The sequence below is a fragment of the Nycticebus coucang genome, chromosome 6 (assembly GCF_027406575.1).
Source record: "Nycticebus coucang isolate mNycCou1 chromosome 6, mNycCou1.pri, whole genome shotgun sequence".
Lineage (NCBI taxonomy): Eukaryota > Metazoa > Chordata > Mammalia > Primates > Lorisidae > Nycticebus > Nycticebus coucang.
In genome coordinates this window covers 99387841-99404075 of record NC_069785.1, presented here as the reverse complement: position 1 = coordinate 99404075, position 16235 = coordinate 99387841, and the positions used below count along the sequence as shown (strand labels likewise).

Genomic DNA, 16235 nt, shown 5'->3' with positions numbered 1-16235 from the left:
AACTTCTGACGTGATCTTTCAATGTAAATATTAATTCTAGGGTGGCTGAAAGGCAGTTTAGTATAGTGAGAGTGACTGTTAGACTCTCTTGGTTCAAATCTTACCTTTATTATTTTATTGATTTATAACTTTAGGCCTTTTAAAGCCTCTGTTTCCTTGTCTATAAGTTGGAATAATAGTAGTATTTAGATTATAGAGTTGTTTTGAAGACTATTTTAAATGTTTTTGATTGTGGTATTTAGTTTTGATAGCCTAAAGATTGTGAGTGAGGAATCCTGTAGGCCCTTCATCCAATTTTTATAAATAGGTAAGTTCTTAGAAACAAATCTCTGTTCTAGTCCTTGATTTTCTTCCTTGTTTTTCTTTTTTTTTTTTTTTGGATAGTTTTGTTTTTATTTTTTATTTTATTTATTTTTTTTTTTTTGTAGAGACAGAGTCTCACTTTATGGCCCTCGGTAGAGTGCCGTGGCCTCACACAGCTCACAGCAACCTCCAACTCCTGGGCTTAAGCGATTCTCTTGCCTCAGCCTCCCAAGTAGCTGGGACTACAGGCGCCCGCCACAACGCCCAGCTATTTTTTGGTTGCAGTTCAGCCGGGGCCGGGTTTGAACCCGCCACCCTCGGTATATGGGGCTGGCGCCTTACCGACTGAGCCACAGGCGCCGCCCCCTTGTTTTTCTTTTAAAAATAGGTATGAAATAATTAAATTGATAATACAGGTATTAATTATCTTTATAGCTATTTGACTTGATGAGCTGCTTTTCCTTCTTAATGGGTTCATCCTGAAAGGTCATCTTGGTCTGTATCTTTGTAAATGGCAGAAGATGATCCAGGTCTCATTTGAATATTTGAATATGTTTAGTGTTTTTAGATGAAGTGAGAATAAGGGCAGTGTTTTTAAAGTTCATTCTTTTATATTCCGTTTGTCATTTGAAATTTTAAAAGGTTAAGGAATAAGTAACTGCTGTTTTCAATATTTAAGCTCATTTGAATAGTAATGCTTGAAATGATTAATTTCACTAGTGAAAGCTAATAAGTAGAAAAATATTTTATTTGGTAATAATACATATTTACGTTATAGTTAAGGTGCTGACTATCTCTGAAGGTAGTACTTTTGATTTTACTGACTATCTAATTTTGAAAACCAATTTAATCTCATACTTACGTTCTGCTATTCTGTTCTTCTTTCCTTCTCAGTGGCAGCATGGAACCTGCATTCCATAGAGGAGACCTTCTTTTTCTAACAAATCGGGTCGAAGACCCCATACGAGTGGGAGAAATTGTTGTTTTTAGGATAGAAGGAAGAGAGATTCCTATAGTTCACCGAGTCTTGAAGATTCATGAAAAGTATGTCATCTCATCTCTGTTTTAAATATTTCTGATTGTTTGTGGTATTTAGTTTTGATAGCCTAAAGATTGTGAAAGAGTGAGGAACCCTGTAGGCCCTTCCTCCAATTTTTATGAATAGCTAAATAAAGGTTTGGCGAACATTTTAGAGAACTATTTAACTGTAAATAGTTGTTTAATAATTCACTTATTTCCTTGAAAGTTTTTCCAGAAGTGTTTTCTTTTTGAGACAGAGTCTTGCCTTTGGTAGAGTGCTGTGGCGTCACAACTCACAGCAACCTCAAACACTTGGGCTTAAGTGATTGTCTTGCCTCAACCTCCTAAGTAGCTGGGACTACAGGCGTCTGCCATAATGCCCGGCTACTTTTTTGGTTGTAGTTGTTGTTGACAGGCCCAGGCTGGGTTCAAACCCACCAACTCCGGTGTATGTGGCTGGCGCCCTAGCCGCTGAGCTACAGGTGCCGAGCCCAGAAGTTTTTCTTGGTTCTCTTCTACTTCCTAACTGGTCAATAACCACATATGTAGCTCAGGAAAAACAAGACCTAAGGATTAATTTTAAGTAGAATCTTCTGATCTAAGAATCTTGGCGTTATACAAATGAAAAGGACATATATATATATATATATATACACACAAAACATTTAGAATCACTTCTGGGTGAAGGTGGGGCTTACAAATGAGCAGAGAATTTCACCTCTGGTTCAGTTTCCCTATCTGTAACATAGAGAGGTTCTGGAAAAACTTCTGAGAATTATCGTATCTCTTTGAGTTCTAAGTCTATGTGATCTGCAACCAACTACATATTTCTCACTCCTCCCTTCTGAACCTGTCGTAGTAAATATTTCTAGTTAAGGGAAACTTTCAGAAGGGAAGGAAGAGAAGAATTGAAAGGATAGGGAGGTAGTCTAGAGAATACAGAGGGGAAATGAAATGGGGTGGGGGATGCTTTAGGTTCTGGAATATGCAGCAGCCCTCAATAAATATTATTTTACCACTCTGTAAGGTAGTTAATTTTCTCCACTTAGATAAGAGAGAGAACTGTCAATTATTACTTTTTGAATATCCCTATAAACATTTTACTTTAGAAGAGTTCTTTTGGCTGGGCGTGGTGGCTCATGCCCTTATTCCTAGCACTCTGGGAGGCCGAGGAGGGTGGATTGCCTAAGCTCATGGGTTTGAGACTAGCCTGAGCAAGAGTGAGACCCCCATCTCTAAAAAAAAAAAAATAGCCAAGTGTTGTGGCAGGTGCCTATAGTCCCAGCTACTTGGGAGGCTGAGGCAAGAGAATCACTTGAGCTCAAGAGTTTGAGGTTGCTGTGAGCTATGATTGCCACAGCACACTACCAAGGGTGACATAGTCTCAAAAATCCATTTTCCTTTTTACTTTTGGGGATACTGAAATACCTGGTTGGAATTACCATTTGGTTTAATAGTATTATCATGGGGCCAGATATTAATCAAAATACAGTAGACTCTCTGTAAGGGACTGTAACAAACCGGTCAACATATGGCGGTGATCAACATGATGAAGTAGGCCTACTATACTGATACATCCGTGTGGTACATGTCTGGTCTATGAAAATTAGGTCAACATTGGGCGGCGCCTGTGGCTCAGTGAGTAGGGTGCTGGCCCCATATACCGAGGGTGGCAGGTTTGAACCTGGTGCCAGCCAAACTGCAACAAAAAAATAGCTGGGTGTTGTGGCGGGCGCTTGTAGTCCCAGCTACTGGGCAGGCTGAGAACTGGAGGTTGCTGTGAGCTGTGACTCCATGGCACTCTACCCAGGGCGACAAAGTGAAACTCTGTCTCTTAAAAAAAAAAAAAAAAAAGGGAAAATTAGGTCAACGTAAGAAGGTGGTCAGTGTAGAGAGGAAGTCAGCTATGGAGGTTCTACTGTATATGTATTATGTGTTGAGCTATAGGAGACATTAAACACTGGCCTTTGGTTGGTCAAGTGTTTGGAAGGAGAAATTTCACCACAGAGTTGATTTTGTCCTTAGCTTTGCTTTTCCGTTGCAGACAGATACATATTTCTGTGCCCTTTTGGCTATTGGATCTTACTTTTTTCTTGGCTGTAAAATGGTTATTTCCTCCTTCCTAATGTCACATTATCATGATGGATGAAGTAAAATCTAAATGCTTTGAACTCCTTAGAGGTGGATAATATTAAATATTTGATCCCTGTGCTAGCAAGGGAGGGATTCTATATAAATGTGTCTTTCATCAATATTTTGAGCCTGTGAGTTGCGAAGTGCTGTAGTAGGTAGGTCTTAATAGGCCTAATAAGAACTGGTTGCTACCAGAGAATATTTCTTCTACTATTAAGTAGATGAAAGAGAGCTATGCTTTTTCAAGAAAGCCATAGTGTCTTTCTTGATCATATCTCAGAAAGGGGAAATTGGTGTGATTATTTTATTAACAAGTCAAAACATCAAGTCTTTGGGAATAGCCCAGATCTCCCCAGAGCATCTCCTCCTTTTTCTGGAGAGTTTCCCATTTCCTGGCTTTCCTCTCTTCATATCTGATTTCACTTCTCTACATACGTGGGTTTAGTGTTACTTTCATGGTTGCATTGGCTCCCTTCTTGAAACTTCTGGTTTTTGTTCTTGCTGCTAGCCTCTCCTAGCACCTGTCCTCTTTCACCCTCCAGGGTTCTTTAAACATGCTTTCACTTATGGAATTGTCAGCTATAGATTATTTTTCTCTGTATCTATTTGTGTTTTTTCCAACTGGGTTCTCATTTTTAATGTGACTATTTGCAATTAACTGTTTTTGGTGTTTGTAACACCTCCCAATTTAGTTTCATCTGCAGATTTAGTGTGTAGTGAGCCTTTCTCCACTTAGAATCTAAGTGGATATTAATCAGTGGAAATCTCAAGCTAATTTTCTTCTTCTAGTACAATGGTTAATATGTACTCACATGAATTAATTTTAAGCTGATCTTTATCAACCATAAAATATACTTTGCTTTCAATTAAATTTTAAAATTACTAGAAACTTAATGTTTCTTTTTTAGTAAAATTAAAGTAATAATCTTCTGATCCAAAATGATACTGTTCCTTATAACCCCAAACATGTGTAAAGAATTGATGTATTTTTTCTCTTAGGATTAACTTTTTCTCCTAATATCAAATTAATACATGTTTATTGAAAAAAAAATAACAAGGGAAAGATAAGCTAAAGATAGCCACTGTCTGTACATTGGGCTGTATTATTTTGCTCTTCTTTTAACTTGTTGAGTGGAGAATTGCGTCATTGTGTAGTTTCTGGATAGTCTGCCTTTTGCCAGTTTTATCTGCTGGGCTAGTTTAATGTGTTCCTTTGCTTTTTGTAGTTCTAGAATATTGGTAGAAATATGTAGAATGGACATTCTGTTTTGTACTCTTAATAAAAATTATATAATCTTCCAGTGCCCATAAACATTTTTTTATAACATTATTCTTAACATTTGCATAGTATTCCACTGCCTTATTATTGGACTTTTGTTGGTTTTTAGTCTTTCCCTTTTGTAAACAACACAATTGTGACTATCTTTTTAGCTAAATAATTATTTCACTATTTTCTTTCTTTTTTTTTTTGTAGAGACAGAGTCTCACTTTATGGCCCTCGGTAGAGTGCCGTGGCCTCACCCAGCTCACAGCAACCTCCAACTCCTGGGCTTACGCGATTCTCTTGCCTCAGCCTCCCGAGTAGCTGGGACTACAGGCGCCCGCCACAACGCCCGGCTATTTTTTGGTTGCAGTTTGGCCGGGGCCAGGTTTGAACCCGTCACCCTCGGTATATGGGGCCGGCGCCTTACCGACTGCGCCATAGGCGCTGCCCTATTTCGCAATTTTCACTGAAATCGTCTGCAGAGGCCAGGCTTGTGGTGTGTCTGAGTGAGGGTTTTGGATCTTGGCCATGAGCTGAGGAACCTGGGGCTCTGAGAAGTGAAATGAGTTACCCAACTCACACAGCTAATTAAGTAGCAGAGCTGGGATTAGAACTCAGGTTTCCTGCCTCCCGAGATTATAAAAATGAGTCTTTGGAAGGAAACCCCTAGGGACAAGGGTCAGTTGTGGTAAAAATTAAATTCTAGAGTGGATTATCGAAGAGTCCCAGCTCTCTTGGATGGCTGCATGAATACAGTCCTGGAGCAGGCAAGAGTGTGTAAATGTGCAGCTGTGGAATGAGTATGGGGTGTGTTTATCCCGGGAAACCCTGTGCTGTGCACAAGCACATAGAAGAGGAGGGTGTGAAGACACCAAGAGAGTGACACTTTTCATAGTTGGATATATTTTTTATAGAATATTTTTCTTTCCTTTTTTTTTGTTCCTTGAGATAGTCCCATTCTCTTGCCCCAGGCTAGAGTGCTTTGGTGTCAGCCTAGCTCGAAGCAACCTCAAACTCCTGGGCTCAAGTAATTCTCCTACCTCAGCATCCCTAGTAGCTGGGACTACAGGTGCTGCCACAACACCTAGCTAATTTTTCTATTTTTAGTAGAGACAGGGTCTCACTTTTGCCCAGGCTGGTCTTGAACCCCTGAGCTCATGGAATACTCCTGCCTCAGCCTCCCAGAGTGCTAGGATTCCAGGTGTGAGCCACTGTGCTTGGCCTATAATTTTTTTCTGTGTTTTGATTCTCTTATGATATAGTTTGTCCTGTTTTTATAATAATTGGCAATTATTCATTGACTTATAAGTAAGAAAAATGTATAAAATTGTGGATTTAATTGTATGATTTCACATTTGAGTTTCAATCATTTTCTTTTACCTTTGTGTCAGCATACAGAATGCTAAAAGAATGGAAAAAAGACATATAACAAGGAATTATTTTGATATTTAATGAATGGTTGATAAGATACCATAGTGCCATAGGAATTTTTGATTAATAAGAACAAATTTTATACTTTCAAATGTTATGAAGGTATTTGATGAGTTGACTTTCCCTTGCTCTGTTAAGGCAAAATGGACATATCAAGTTTTTGACCAAAGGAGATAATAATGCAGTTGATGACCGAGGCCTCTATAAACAAGGACAACATTGGCTGGAGAAAAAAGATGTTGTGGGGAGAGCCAGGGGGTAAGTATAGAGGGAAGCGCTTTGTCTGAGAGCTTCTCAATCATATAAAATTGAATATAGTGATTTGGTCCTGGTTTTACCTTTTTGTCCTTTGAAAGTTTTGCTTAAAATAGATGTATCTTAAATTTTAAGAAGCAAAACTTTCAAAGGACAAAAAGGTATACAACTACAGAAGGGAGGAGCTAGAGTCTAATAAATGAATATACGGTTAGTGACGAGGTGGTGAATTGGATGTGACAATTTAAAAAATTCATTTGTTTATTCAGTTTACTCAAAAGGCACTTTCTCTGCTCTAATGTCTGTGGCAGCGATGTCCAAACTGCGACCAGCAAATATGTGGCCCAAGGCAACTCTTATAATACTTCCAGTGTATAGCAGAGGGGAAGAAAAGGCTGGACACCCTGGCTATGTGGTGCTGTGCTCTGGTGATCCCGATAGTATTGATCCTGTGTCATAAAACCCATTGATACATGTCTTAAGACACAGCAACCTCAAACTCCTTGGCTCAAGTGATACTCTCGTCTCAACCTCCTAAGTAGCTACAGGTACCTGCCACTATGCCTGACTATCTCCCCACCCTATTTTTAGTAGAGATTTTTTTTTTTTTTTTAGAGACAGAGCCTCAGGCTGTCACCCTGGGTAGAGTGCTGTGGCATCACAGCTCACAACAACCTCCAACTTATGGGCTCAAGTGATTCTCCTGCCTCTGCCTATCAAGTAGCTGGGACTACGGGCACCTGGCACAAAGCCTGGCTATTTTAGAAATGGGGTCTTGCTATTGCTCAGGCTGGTCTCAAACTCCTGAGCTTAAGCAGTGACCTGCTTCAGCCTCCCATAGTGCTAGGATTATAGGCATGCGCCACTGTACTCAGCCATAAACAATTTTACATTGGAGGTAAAATTGTTACATTATTTTATAACCTTTTTTTATTCAAAAAGTTGCTAGTATATTTATAAATCAATACATTTTATCTTATCATTTTCTTAACTGTATGCTATTCCATTATATGGATAGACTATACTTTTATTCAGTCTCTTATTGTTATATACTGATTGTTTCCAGCTTCTTTATTGTGAAAAATATTAAGATAAACATCCTTGTTACATCCGTTTTAGTGCTTTTGCTCAATCATTTTGCACACTAAATTCCTAAAGTGGAATTACTGGGTCAAACATACTCACCTTTTTTTTTTTTGGAGACAGAGTCTCACTATGTCACCCTTGGTAGAGTGCAGTGGTATCACAGCTCACAGCAACCTCTAACTCTTGGGGTTAAGTGATTCTCTTGCCTTAGCCTCCCAAGTAGCTGGGACTACAGGCTCCTGCCACAACGTCCGGCTATTTTTATTTATTTATTTTTTGTTGTTTTTGTTGCAGTTGTCATTGTTTAGCAGGCCTGGGCTGGGTTCGAACCCACCAGCCTTGGTGTATGTGGCTGGCGCCGTAACCACTGTGCTATGGGCGCCACCCAAACATACTCATATTTTAAGGCATTTAACAAAATTTTCTATCCTATCTTATTTATAGTCCCTATTTATTTATTTATAGTTTTATTTACATACAACAGTGTATGTCCCTTTTTTGGAGTCTTGATTCTTAAATGTTTATTACAGCTGTGTCTTTTCACTGTGGCTGTTTGGTTGGTAAAAGATGTCTTACCTTTTTTTTTTGAGACAGAGTCTCACTATGCCACCCTTGGTAAAGTGCTGTGGTGTCACAGGTCACAGCAACTGCCACCTCTTGGGCTTAAGCGATTCTCTTGCCTCAGCCTCCCAAATAGCTGGGACTGTAGGCACCTGCCACAATGCCCAGCTATTTTTTTGTTATAATTGTCATTGTTGTTTAGCAGGCCTGGGCTGGGTTCGAACCCACCAGCCCCAGTTTATGTGGCAGGCACCGTAACCATTGTGCTACGGGCACCGAGCCAAGATGTATCATCTTAAGAAAGGTTAGAGTAGCTAGCTTGTCTTTCTGAAAAATATTTAAAAAATCCCAAACTATATACTTATAATGTCATTTCTAAAATCTCAACATTGAAAATATAGATCTTTTTCTGGCTTTTAATAAAAAAAAAAATGTAATAGTATAGTACTCTCTGAATTAAGTAACATTCCATGAAGTTTAAAACACCCATCTGGGATGTGAACAACAAGATGATAGAATCATCACTGTACAAATTCACTTTGCATTGATTATACCACCACCTGGACAAGTAATGGATCATATTACCTTCTTTTGTGGAAATTTATTTATAAAACACTAAGCTAATATTTCAAAGTCAACCTGTACCCAAACCTTGAGGACAGAGCTTTTCTGCAAGCAAATCTGTGAATGTGGTACAAATGTCTTTATGTATTTTATTTATTTATTTATTTGGGACAGAGTCTCACTATGTCATCCTTGGTAGAGTGCCATGGCATCACAGCTCACAGCAACCTAAAACTCTTGGACTTAAGTGATTCTCTTGTCTCAGCCTCCCAAGTAGCTGGTACTATAGGCACCCGCTGCGATGTCCAGCTATTTTTTTGTTGTAGTTGCCATTGTTGTTTGGCAGGTTCAGGCTGGGTTCGAACCTGCCAGCCCCGGTATATGTGTGTGGCACCCTAGCTGCTTAACTATAGGCTCTGAGCCGTCTTTATGTATTTTTAAAAATGTTTGGTTTTGGAGTTTTTTGAATAGCTATACACAAAAAATTTACACTGAGGCCTAAGGCTATAAATTAAAATAATTAAAAAATTTTTTAATTGTGATGAAATTCACCATTTTAAAGGGTACAATTCAGTGCTTTTTTTTGGTTTTGTTTTTTGGAGACATAGTCTTACTTTGTCATCCTTGGTAGAGTGCCTTAGCATCAGAGCTCACAGCAACCTCAAACTCTTGGGTTCAAGTGATTCTCTTTTCTCTTGCCTCAGCCTCCCAAGTAGCTAGGATTACAGGTGTCTGTCACAGTGTATTTTTTTTTGGAGACAGAGTCTCACTTTGTCACCCTTGGTAGAGTGCTGTGGCATCACAGCTTACAGCAACCTCAAACTCTTGGGATTAAGCGATTCTCTTGCCTCAACCTCCCAAGTAGCTGGGACTATAGATGCCTGCCACAATGCCTGGCTATTTTTAGGTTGTAGTTGTCATTGTTGTTTGGCAGGCCCAGCCTGGGCTCGAACCCACCACCTTTGGTGTAAGTGGCTGGTGCCCTAACTGCTGAGCTACAGGTGCCAAGCCAGCCTGTGTGTTTTTTGTTTTTTGATGACAGGGTCTTGCTCTCACTCAGGCTGAAGTGCAGTGGCTGATCATAGATCACTGTAGCCTTGAACCTGGGCTCAAGTGATTCTCCCACCCCAGCCTCAGAGTAGCTGGGACTTCAGGCTTGCACCACCATGGCTGGCTAATTTTTCTGTTTTTGTTGGAGACAGGGTCTCCCTATATTGCCCAGAGTAGTCTTGAGTTCCTGGCCTCAAGCAGTCCTCCTGCCTTAGCTTCCAAAGTACTGGGATTACAGGTATGAGCCACTGCATCTGGCCACATGTTACTTTTTTAAAAAATTGGCTTCTGGGTCCATACTTCCTAGATATAGACCCGTTTTGACATCTGACATAATTATCCTGAAGTCTTTTAATTTTTGTGACATCTTTTCTTTACTGTTTTTGGCCTTTTGCTTAATGATCTCTGTTCATTTCCTCACAAAATAACACTAGATCTTTCTTCTGAGGCTAATTCCCCCGCTACACTTTTGATCCCAAGAATTCCCAGGGAAGTGTATTTAACTATAAGAAATGTATTGTGCTCGCTTCGGTAGCACATATACTAAAATTGGAATGACGCGGAGAAGATTAGCATGGCCCCTGTGCAAGGATGACATGCAAATTCTTGAAGCGTTCCATATTTTTAAACCTGGCCCCGGCCAAACTGCAATAAAAAAAATAGCCGGGCATTGTGGCGGGTGCCTGTAGTTCTAGCTGCTCGGGAGGCTGAGGCAAGAGAATCGTGTAAGCCCAGGAGCTGGAGGTTGCTGTGAGCCGTGTGACATCATGGTACTCTATTGAGGGCGGTAAAGTGGACTCTGTCTCTAAAAAAAAAAAAGCAAAACAGAAAGAAATGTATTTTACTGTCTAGGTCACGGTTATCAATCTATGGGTCACGACCCACAGGAACTGTATGTATTAAAGAGTTGTAGCATTAGGAAGGTCGAGAACCACGGGTCTAGGTAAATACATAGGAAATGTATTTTACCTTCTGGATGTTAACTTGGCATAGGTTGGTATTGAAGTTGGTTTTGTAAATGGTATTTATTTACTTTAGGTCTCATTGCCCTTATTAATAACTCTGCTTTAGCATATGAATTTATCTGACACAGAATAGGAAAACAGTACAACTGATTTGAATTTAAGATGAATGATGGTAGCAGGATTATGCTCCTGGTTATCAACTCTTTGCTGTCACTGTCTCGCAGGGAAGCAGCATCACAGATGAGTACACTGACTTTGGACTGTCTCATCCTGTGCTGGCAACCTTAATGCCTTGCTTATATTACTTTTAAAGATCAAGTTGCTTTCATTTCACTCATAGTGGGCAAGGAAAAGACAACTGTAAGAATGTTTCCATGGATTTCTTGTAAGCAGACTATGAGTGGCTGCTGGGAGGCAGGGATTGTGGTTCTTGTTACATATTACATGGAGGTAATGAGGAAAGTCTCCACATGTGATAATGTCTGCTTATTGATCACAAGCAGCATTAGCAGCTTATGTTTTAAAAGAAATCACAGATGTTTTCCTAGCTCTTAATCTGCATTTTACTGAGAGGAACTTGCCTTTATATTCTTAAATAGCTGATTTACCTTTACCAAAAGTGATTGCTTTTATGAACGTGTTAAAAATGAGTCAAAAGAAATGTTATTGCATTAAGCAAGAAAAAAATGTATATTAAAAATATAGAAAACTTTTAAACCTCTATCCATCCTTCTTAGAACTTAGCAATGCCATTTTGTAATGGCTATTACTTTTCAGGTTTTAGAGGTCCCAGGGTTTGAGACTAAAGCATGGGTCCTAAGAGCAGATACTATTTGCCACTGAACACCTATTCCAGGCATCTCACATGAGAACTGTGTTTCTTGAACTATAGTGTGCAGGAACATTATTTGAGCTACACCTTTCAGAGATTCTCTGACTCAGTAAATCTGGGGAGACATAAGAATCTATATTTTTAAACAACCATCTAACTTATTCTAACAAAGAAGGTCTCTGCTTTAAGAAACACCAATGTTTGGAATGGAAGTTATGAGTTGGGGTGAGAGAGACAGGTTGGGGTAATGCTGCCAGAAGGGAGAGGGGCAGGAGGAGGTGACGACAGGAGACAGGACGTAAGGGAAGTTCTTAAAAGGAGGTAAAATGTACCAAAGACAAGTTTGCTTTAAAGGTTTGACAGTGGAAGTGTTATGTAGGAGGTCATTTCTGTTTGTGCTGTCTTTGGCATGGTGCAAAGGTTGTGGGTGTTTTGAATAAAAGGGCTACTTTAAAGTGTGTAAAGGTCAGCCTTCACTTCAGCCCAACCTACCTTCTTTATGACAGGCTCTAGCTTAGTACATTATCACCCATTCTGCTCTGGAGTCCAGTAGTATAAGAGGAAAAAAGAAAATTGTACATTTGGTAACTACCTCTCCGTGCCATGTTGATGGTACCCTGCTAGTTTTCTCTTTCTCCCCTGAATTCTTAGGATGTTGAAAGGAGTCTTTTCATGGAGGGGAGAATTGAAGCCCTTAGAAAAAATGAGATTTCCCCATGAGAAAGCAAAAAGAAGAGGCATGGACATTCAAACATTCAATCAGGCAGTATTTCCTGGGTATCTGCTATGTACAAGGCACCATGTTGGCCTTGAGGATACAGTGGGGGACTAAGATTAGCATGATTGTTGCCCTTATTAAGCTTAGAGTATAGTATGGGAGAGGGACACTGTACAGCTAGTTTCAACTAATTATTCAATTTAAATCATGACAGTTACTATGATAAAGACCTCAGTGGAAGTAGATCAGGTGCTATAAGATTATTTAACAGGGGCGGCTCCTGTGGCTCAGTGGGTAGGACGCCGGCCCTATATACCGAGGGTGACGGGTTCGGACCCAGCCCCGGCCAAACTGCAACAAAAAATAGCCGGGCATTGTGACTGGCGACTGTAGTCCCAGCTACTCTGGAGGCTGAGGCAAGAGAATCGCCTAAGCCCAGGAGTTGGAGGTTGCTGTGAGCCTACCACGGCACTCTACTGAGGGTGATAAAGTGAGACTCTGTCTCTTAAAAAAAAAAAAAAAATAGATAAAAAGAGATTATTTAACAGGTGATTTTTGCCTAGCTTGAGAGGACAAACTTTAGAGGCTAAGGGAAGGAAAGAGGTAGTGGAAAAAAGAGGTAGGTGAAGAAATAGATTTGTGGTATGTTATGGAAACTAAGAGGAGGAGTTTCAAGAGCAAACTTGTCATCAAAGTTAAGTGCTTCAGAGATCCAAAGGAAGATGGGGGCTGAGACTTGTTTGCTGCATATGGTAATTAAAACTGTTCTAGAGAAGTTGCAGGATTAAGAGGGCTAATCCCAGATTACAGATAGTTAAAATATTAGAGGTAGGTGAATCCTATGTACTATAATAGAGCTCTTCTCACTTTTTGGCCACTTAGCATGAAGTACCTTGTAATGTTCTGGGTGTATTTGTCTTGTCTTCCCAACTAGATTGACGGCTCCAGGAAGGTGCATTGACAGACCTAGCCCCTAGCACTGTGTCAGCGTGTAACATTAGTGTCACAGCTAGAGATCTAGGACCTTGGGTCTGCTGCTGGGGCCTGAACCTTTGGGCATGATCATCTGTTTCATCATCTCTAAAGTGGTGATATTCCTAAAGTCCTATCACATGAGCTGTTGAAATGATCAAACAGTGCAATATATAGAAATGGGCTTTGTGAACTGAAAATTAGTATTCTGTGGAAGATACTGATAATGTTCAGTGAATAATAGAATCTTAGGAAGTTTTGTGATCTGTTTATTTTAGATTTGTTCCTTATATTGGAATTGTGACAATCCTCATGAATGACTATCCCAAATTTAAGGTAAGAGCCTATACTATACTTTCATTAAAAGTGTGCAATTTTGCTTAATTTTGGAAACTATTAAATGGATTATAGTTAAAAGCTGAAAGAATGATTGGATAGTTTAGTAACTCATTATGGTCAAAAAGGCCAGTTTATTAATTAACTCTGAGGACTTGTGAACTTTAAAAGCTTTCCTGACTGTAGTTCTGTTTATTTTCTAGTACGCAGTACTCTTTTTGCTGGGTTTATTTGTGCTGGTCCATCGTGAGTAAGAAGTCTGCTTTGCTGTTCCTGGGAAGACGCCATACTTTTTGTTATTGAATGTTTGGAGTAGATATTGGTCTGTGGTTGGTGGAGTGGAGAACACACACGTCGGCGCTTCTTGGTAGCACTGGTTTGCATTAGTTTCTGTTTCCACGCCAAGTATGTGCGGGCGGGTGCATGTGCACCGTGGAGTGCACTTGAGGGGACTTTGAATCACAGGATTTCATAGTTGTCATTGTCACACTTTCACATTTTTGTACATCAGTGAATTTTTTATATTAAAAGATTGAGCCAAAGCCCCCAGTGTTTGTATTTTGAAGCCAAGCTTCACTTTTAAAGTGCCTACAGAGCTCTGTAAGTGAAAACAGCTCTGCACGAGTCTGAAACTGTCATACCTCCTTATATCGGGAATGGCATATACTGAGGTGGTCATAACTCTTTAACTTTTCAAAATTTTAAATAAAAGACTTTGCACATTGAATCCCTTATCCCTGAATTGTGTTTGTTGGGAAAGCTTCTAAAATTTGCCTTTCTTGGCTGGTTCTTGGTACCCTTGAGAGGATAAAAAGGCTTTGGTGTGAGCAGTCCTTTAACTAGGAAGGTTGCCCTAATACTAACAACTGTTTTTTTGTTTGTTTTTTTGTGAAGCAAAAGTAGCCATTGACATTCTTAGTCATAAAATTGATTCTTCACTAGGGTGTGACTCAATGAGTATAAACCCAGCTAGTGTTGCTGAGAGGCTCAGAGAGTCTCACTTAGCTGTATAGAATCTTTCTATACTTGAGACATTCTCAGCAGTGTTTGTTAGCAGTTGGGGGAGGCATGATGAGGGTGCTGGAAAGCATTCTACTTGTTTTCTTTAAACTCTAATTTGCCTGAACCTTTTTTCTTAAGTGCCAGGCTTTGCTTTCTCTAATGCAGACGTAAGGCAGGCAGAGTTTAATGATACAAAGCCCAGTTGTGTGTTTTCTTTTAATATTGAGACAGAAATAGGGAGTGTCCTCAATGTGTTTCAAGGACAGTATTTTTAATTTTATCTTGTTCTCGTATTAATGTGAAATCTCAAAGTAAGCAAGTTTCCTACATTGGGCTACATGAATAGTTTCTACTACTATTCAGTGGAATCAGTCTATGCTGTGATGCTAATGGGATGAGAATAGGGACAATTAACCTTCTGAAGTTCTTCTAATAGAGAGCAGTGGCTTAATCCATTAATTAGGTGTTAGCCTTTACACTTATGTTACAGGGTCTTAATGGTCTCAACAGAGTATGAAACTTGGCAAATCACTTCTAACAAATGCTTGTTTGAACCTGTATGTAAAGCTTATATAGTACTTATATTTTCTTTTTTTATTGTTTGTTTTTGTTTTTTTTGTGACAGGATCTCCGTTGTTGCCCAGGCTAGAGTGCAGGCATCATCATAGCTCACAGCAACCTCAAACTTCTGGATTCGAGTGATTCTCCTGCATTAGCCTTTAGAATAGCTGGGACTAGGGCCATCAGCTAATTTTTTTTTTACTGTACTTAAGGAGTCTCATTCTGTTCCTCAGGCTGGTCTCAAAGCCATCTGCCTACCTCAGCCTCCCAAAGTGCTGGAATTACAGGAGTGAGCCACTGTGCCTGACCTGTCTTCTTATGAGCCAAGGAAAGGTTGAAACAATCCCCTCTGTGGAATGGCAGAAAATTGCTATTTACTCCATTTTTTTCCCCCTCCTCATCAGCTACAGGGGATGGAGTTAACTGTTCAGCCTAACCAGTGCACTGGTTCTGTTTTTGTAGCAACCTTTCTAGGACTTTTCTTGGGGAGACGCAGTGTACTTTGCTGGGCAAGGTTGAGATCCCATTGTTCTCTTTGACCCTAGCTTGCCTGAGTGCAAAGCTTCCTTGTACTTGTATGTTTATCTATCTACATTTTCCCTCCTCATACACTTACTGGGAGGAAAACCTCAATATTTTCTTCACTTGCATATTTTCACATCCAGTTGTATGAAAGTATTATTTTTCCTCCTTTGCTGGGTGCTCTAGTTGCAAGCAACAGCTAATTTTCTCTGAGAAAGCAGTCAAAGCATTTAAAAACACTCCATTAGCCAAAATAATGGGTAGGGTAGGGATATTGTGGGTAGGGGTATTATATTCCCAATTTTTTCTATTGTCTAGTGCTAACTGTAAGGTTTAAAGTGGGGAGGTTTTTTTCTTTGCTGTTTATGGCTGGGCCTGGGTTTGAATCCGCCACCTCCGGCATATGGGGCCGGCGCCGCACTCCTTTGAGCCACAGGCGCCGCCCTTTATTTGGGCGGGGGGACAGTCTGGGGGACAGTCTCAAGCTGTCGCCTTGGGTAGAGTGGTGTGGCGTCACAGCTCACAGCAACCTCAAACTCTTGAGCTTAAGTGATTCTCTTGCTTCAGCCTCCCAAGTAGCTGGGACTACAGGTAGCCGCCATAACAGCCGGCTATTTTTTTGTTGCAGTTGTCGTTGTTTAGCTGGCCCGGGCTGGGCTT

General features: G+C 40.1%; 1 protein-coding gene and 1 non-coding gene across 2 annotated transcripts in view; both read left to right on the top strand.

Moving 5' to 3' along the window:
• SEC11A (SEC11 homolog A, signal peptidase complex subunit) overlaps positions 1 to 14217 on the top strand; it is a 48552-nt gene extending 34335 nt beyond the window's left edge. Inside the window, exons 3-6 of the mRNA XM_053596246.1 lie at positions 1198 to 1347; positions 6290 to 6409; positions 13433 to 13490; positions 13694 to 14217. Of these exons, the coding sequence (XP_053452221.1) occupies positions 1198 to 1347; positions 6290 to 6409; positions 13433 to 13490; positions 13694 to 13744 (379 nt within the window). The 3' untranslated portion in view covers positions 13745 to 14217. The remainder of the gene's footprint in view (positions 1 to 1197; positions 1348 to 6289; positions 6410 to 13432; positions 13491 to 13693) is intronic.
• Positions 10187 to 10293, top strand: LOC128589359 (U6 spliceosomal RNA). The gene has a single exon (XR_008380952.1). It is a non-coding gene; the product is annotated as a U6 spliceosomal RNA (small nuclear RNA).
• Positions 14218 to 16235: the final 2018 nt, after the last annotated feature.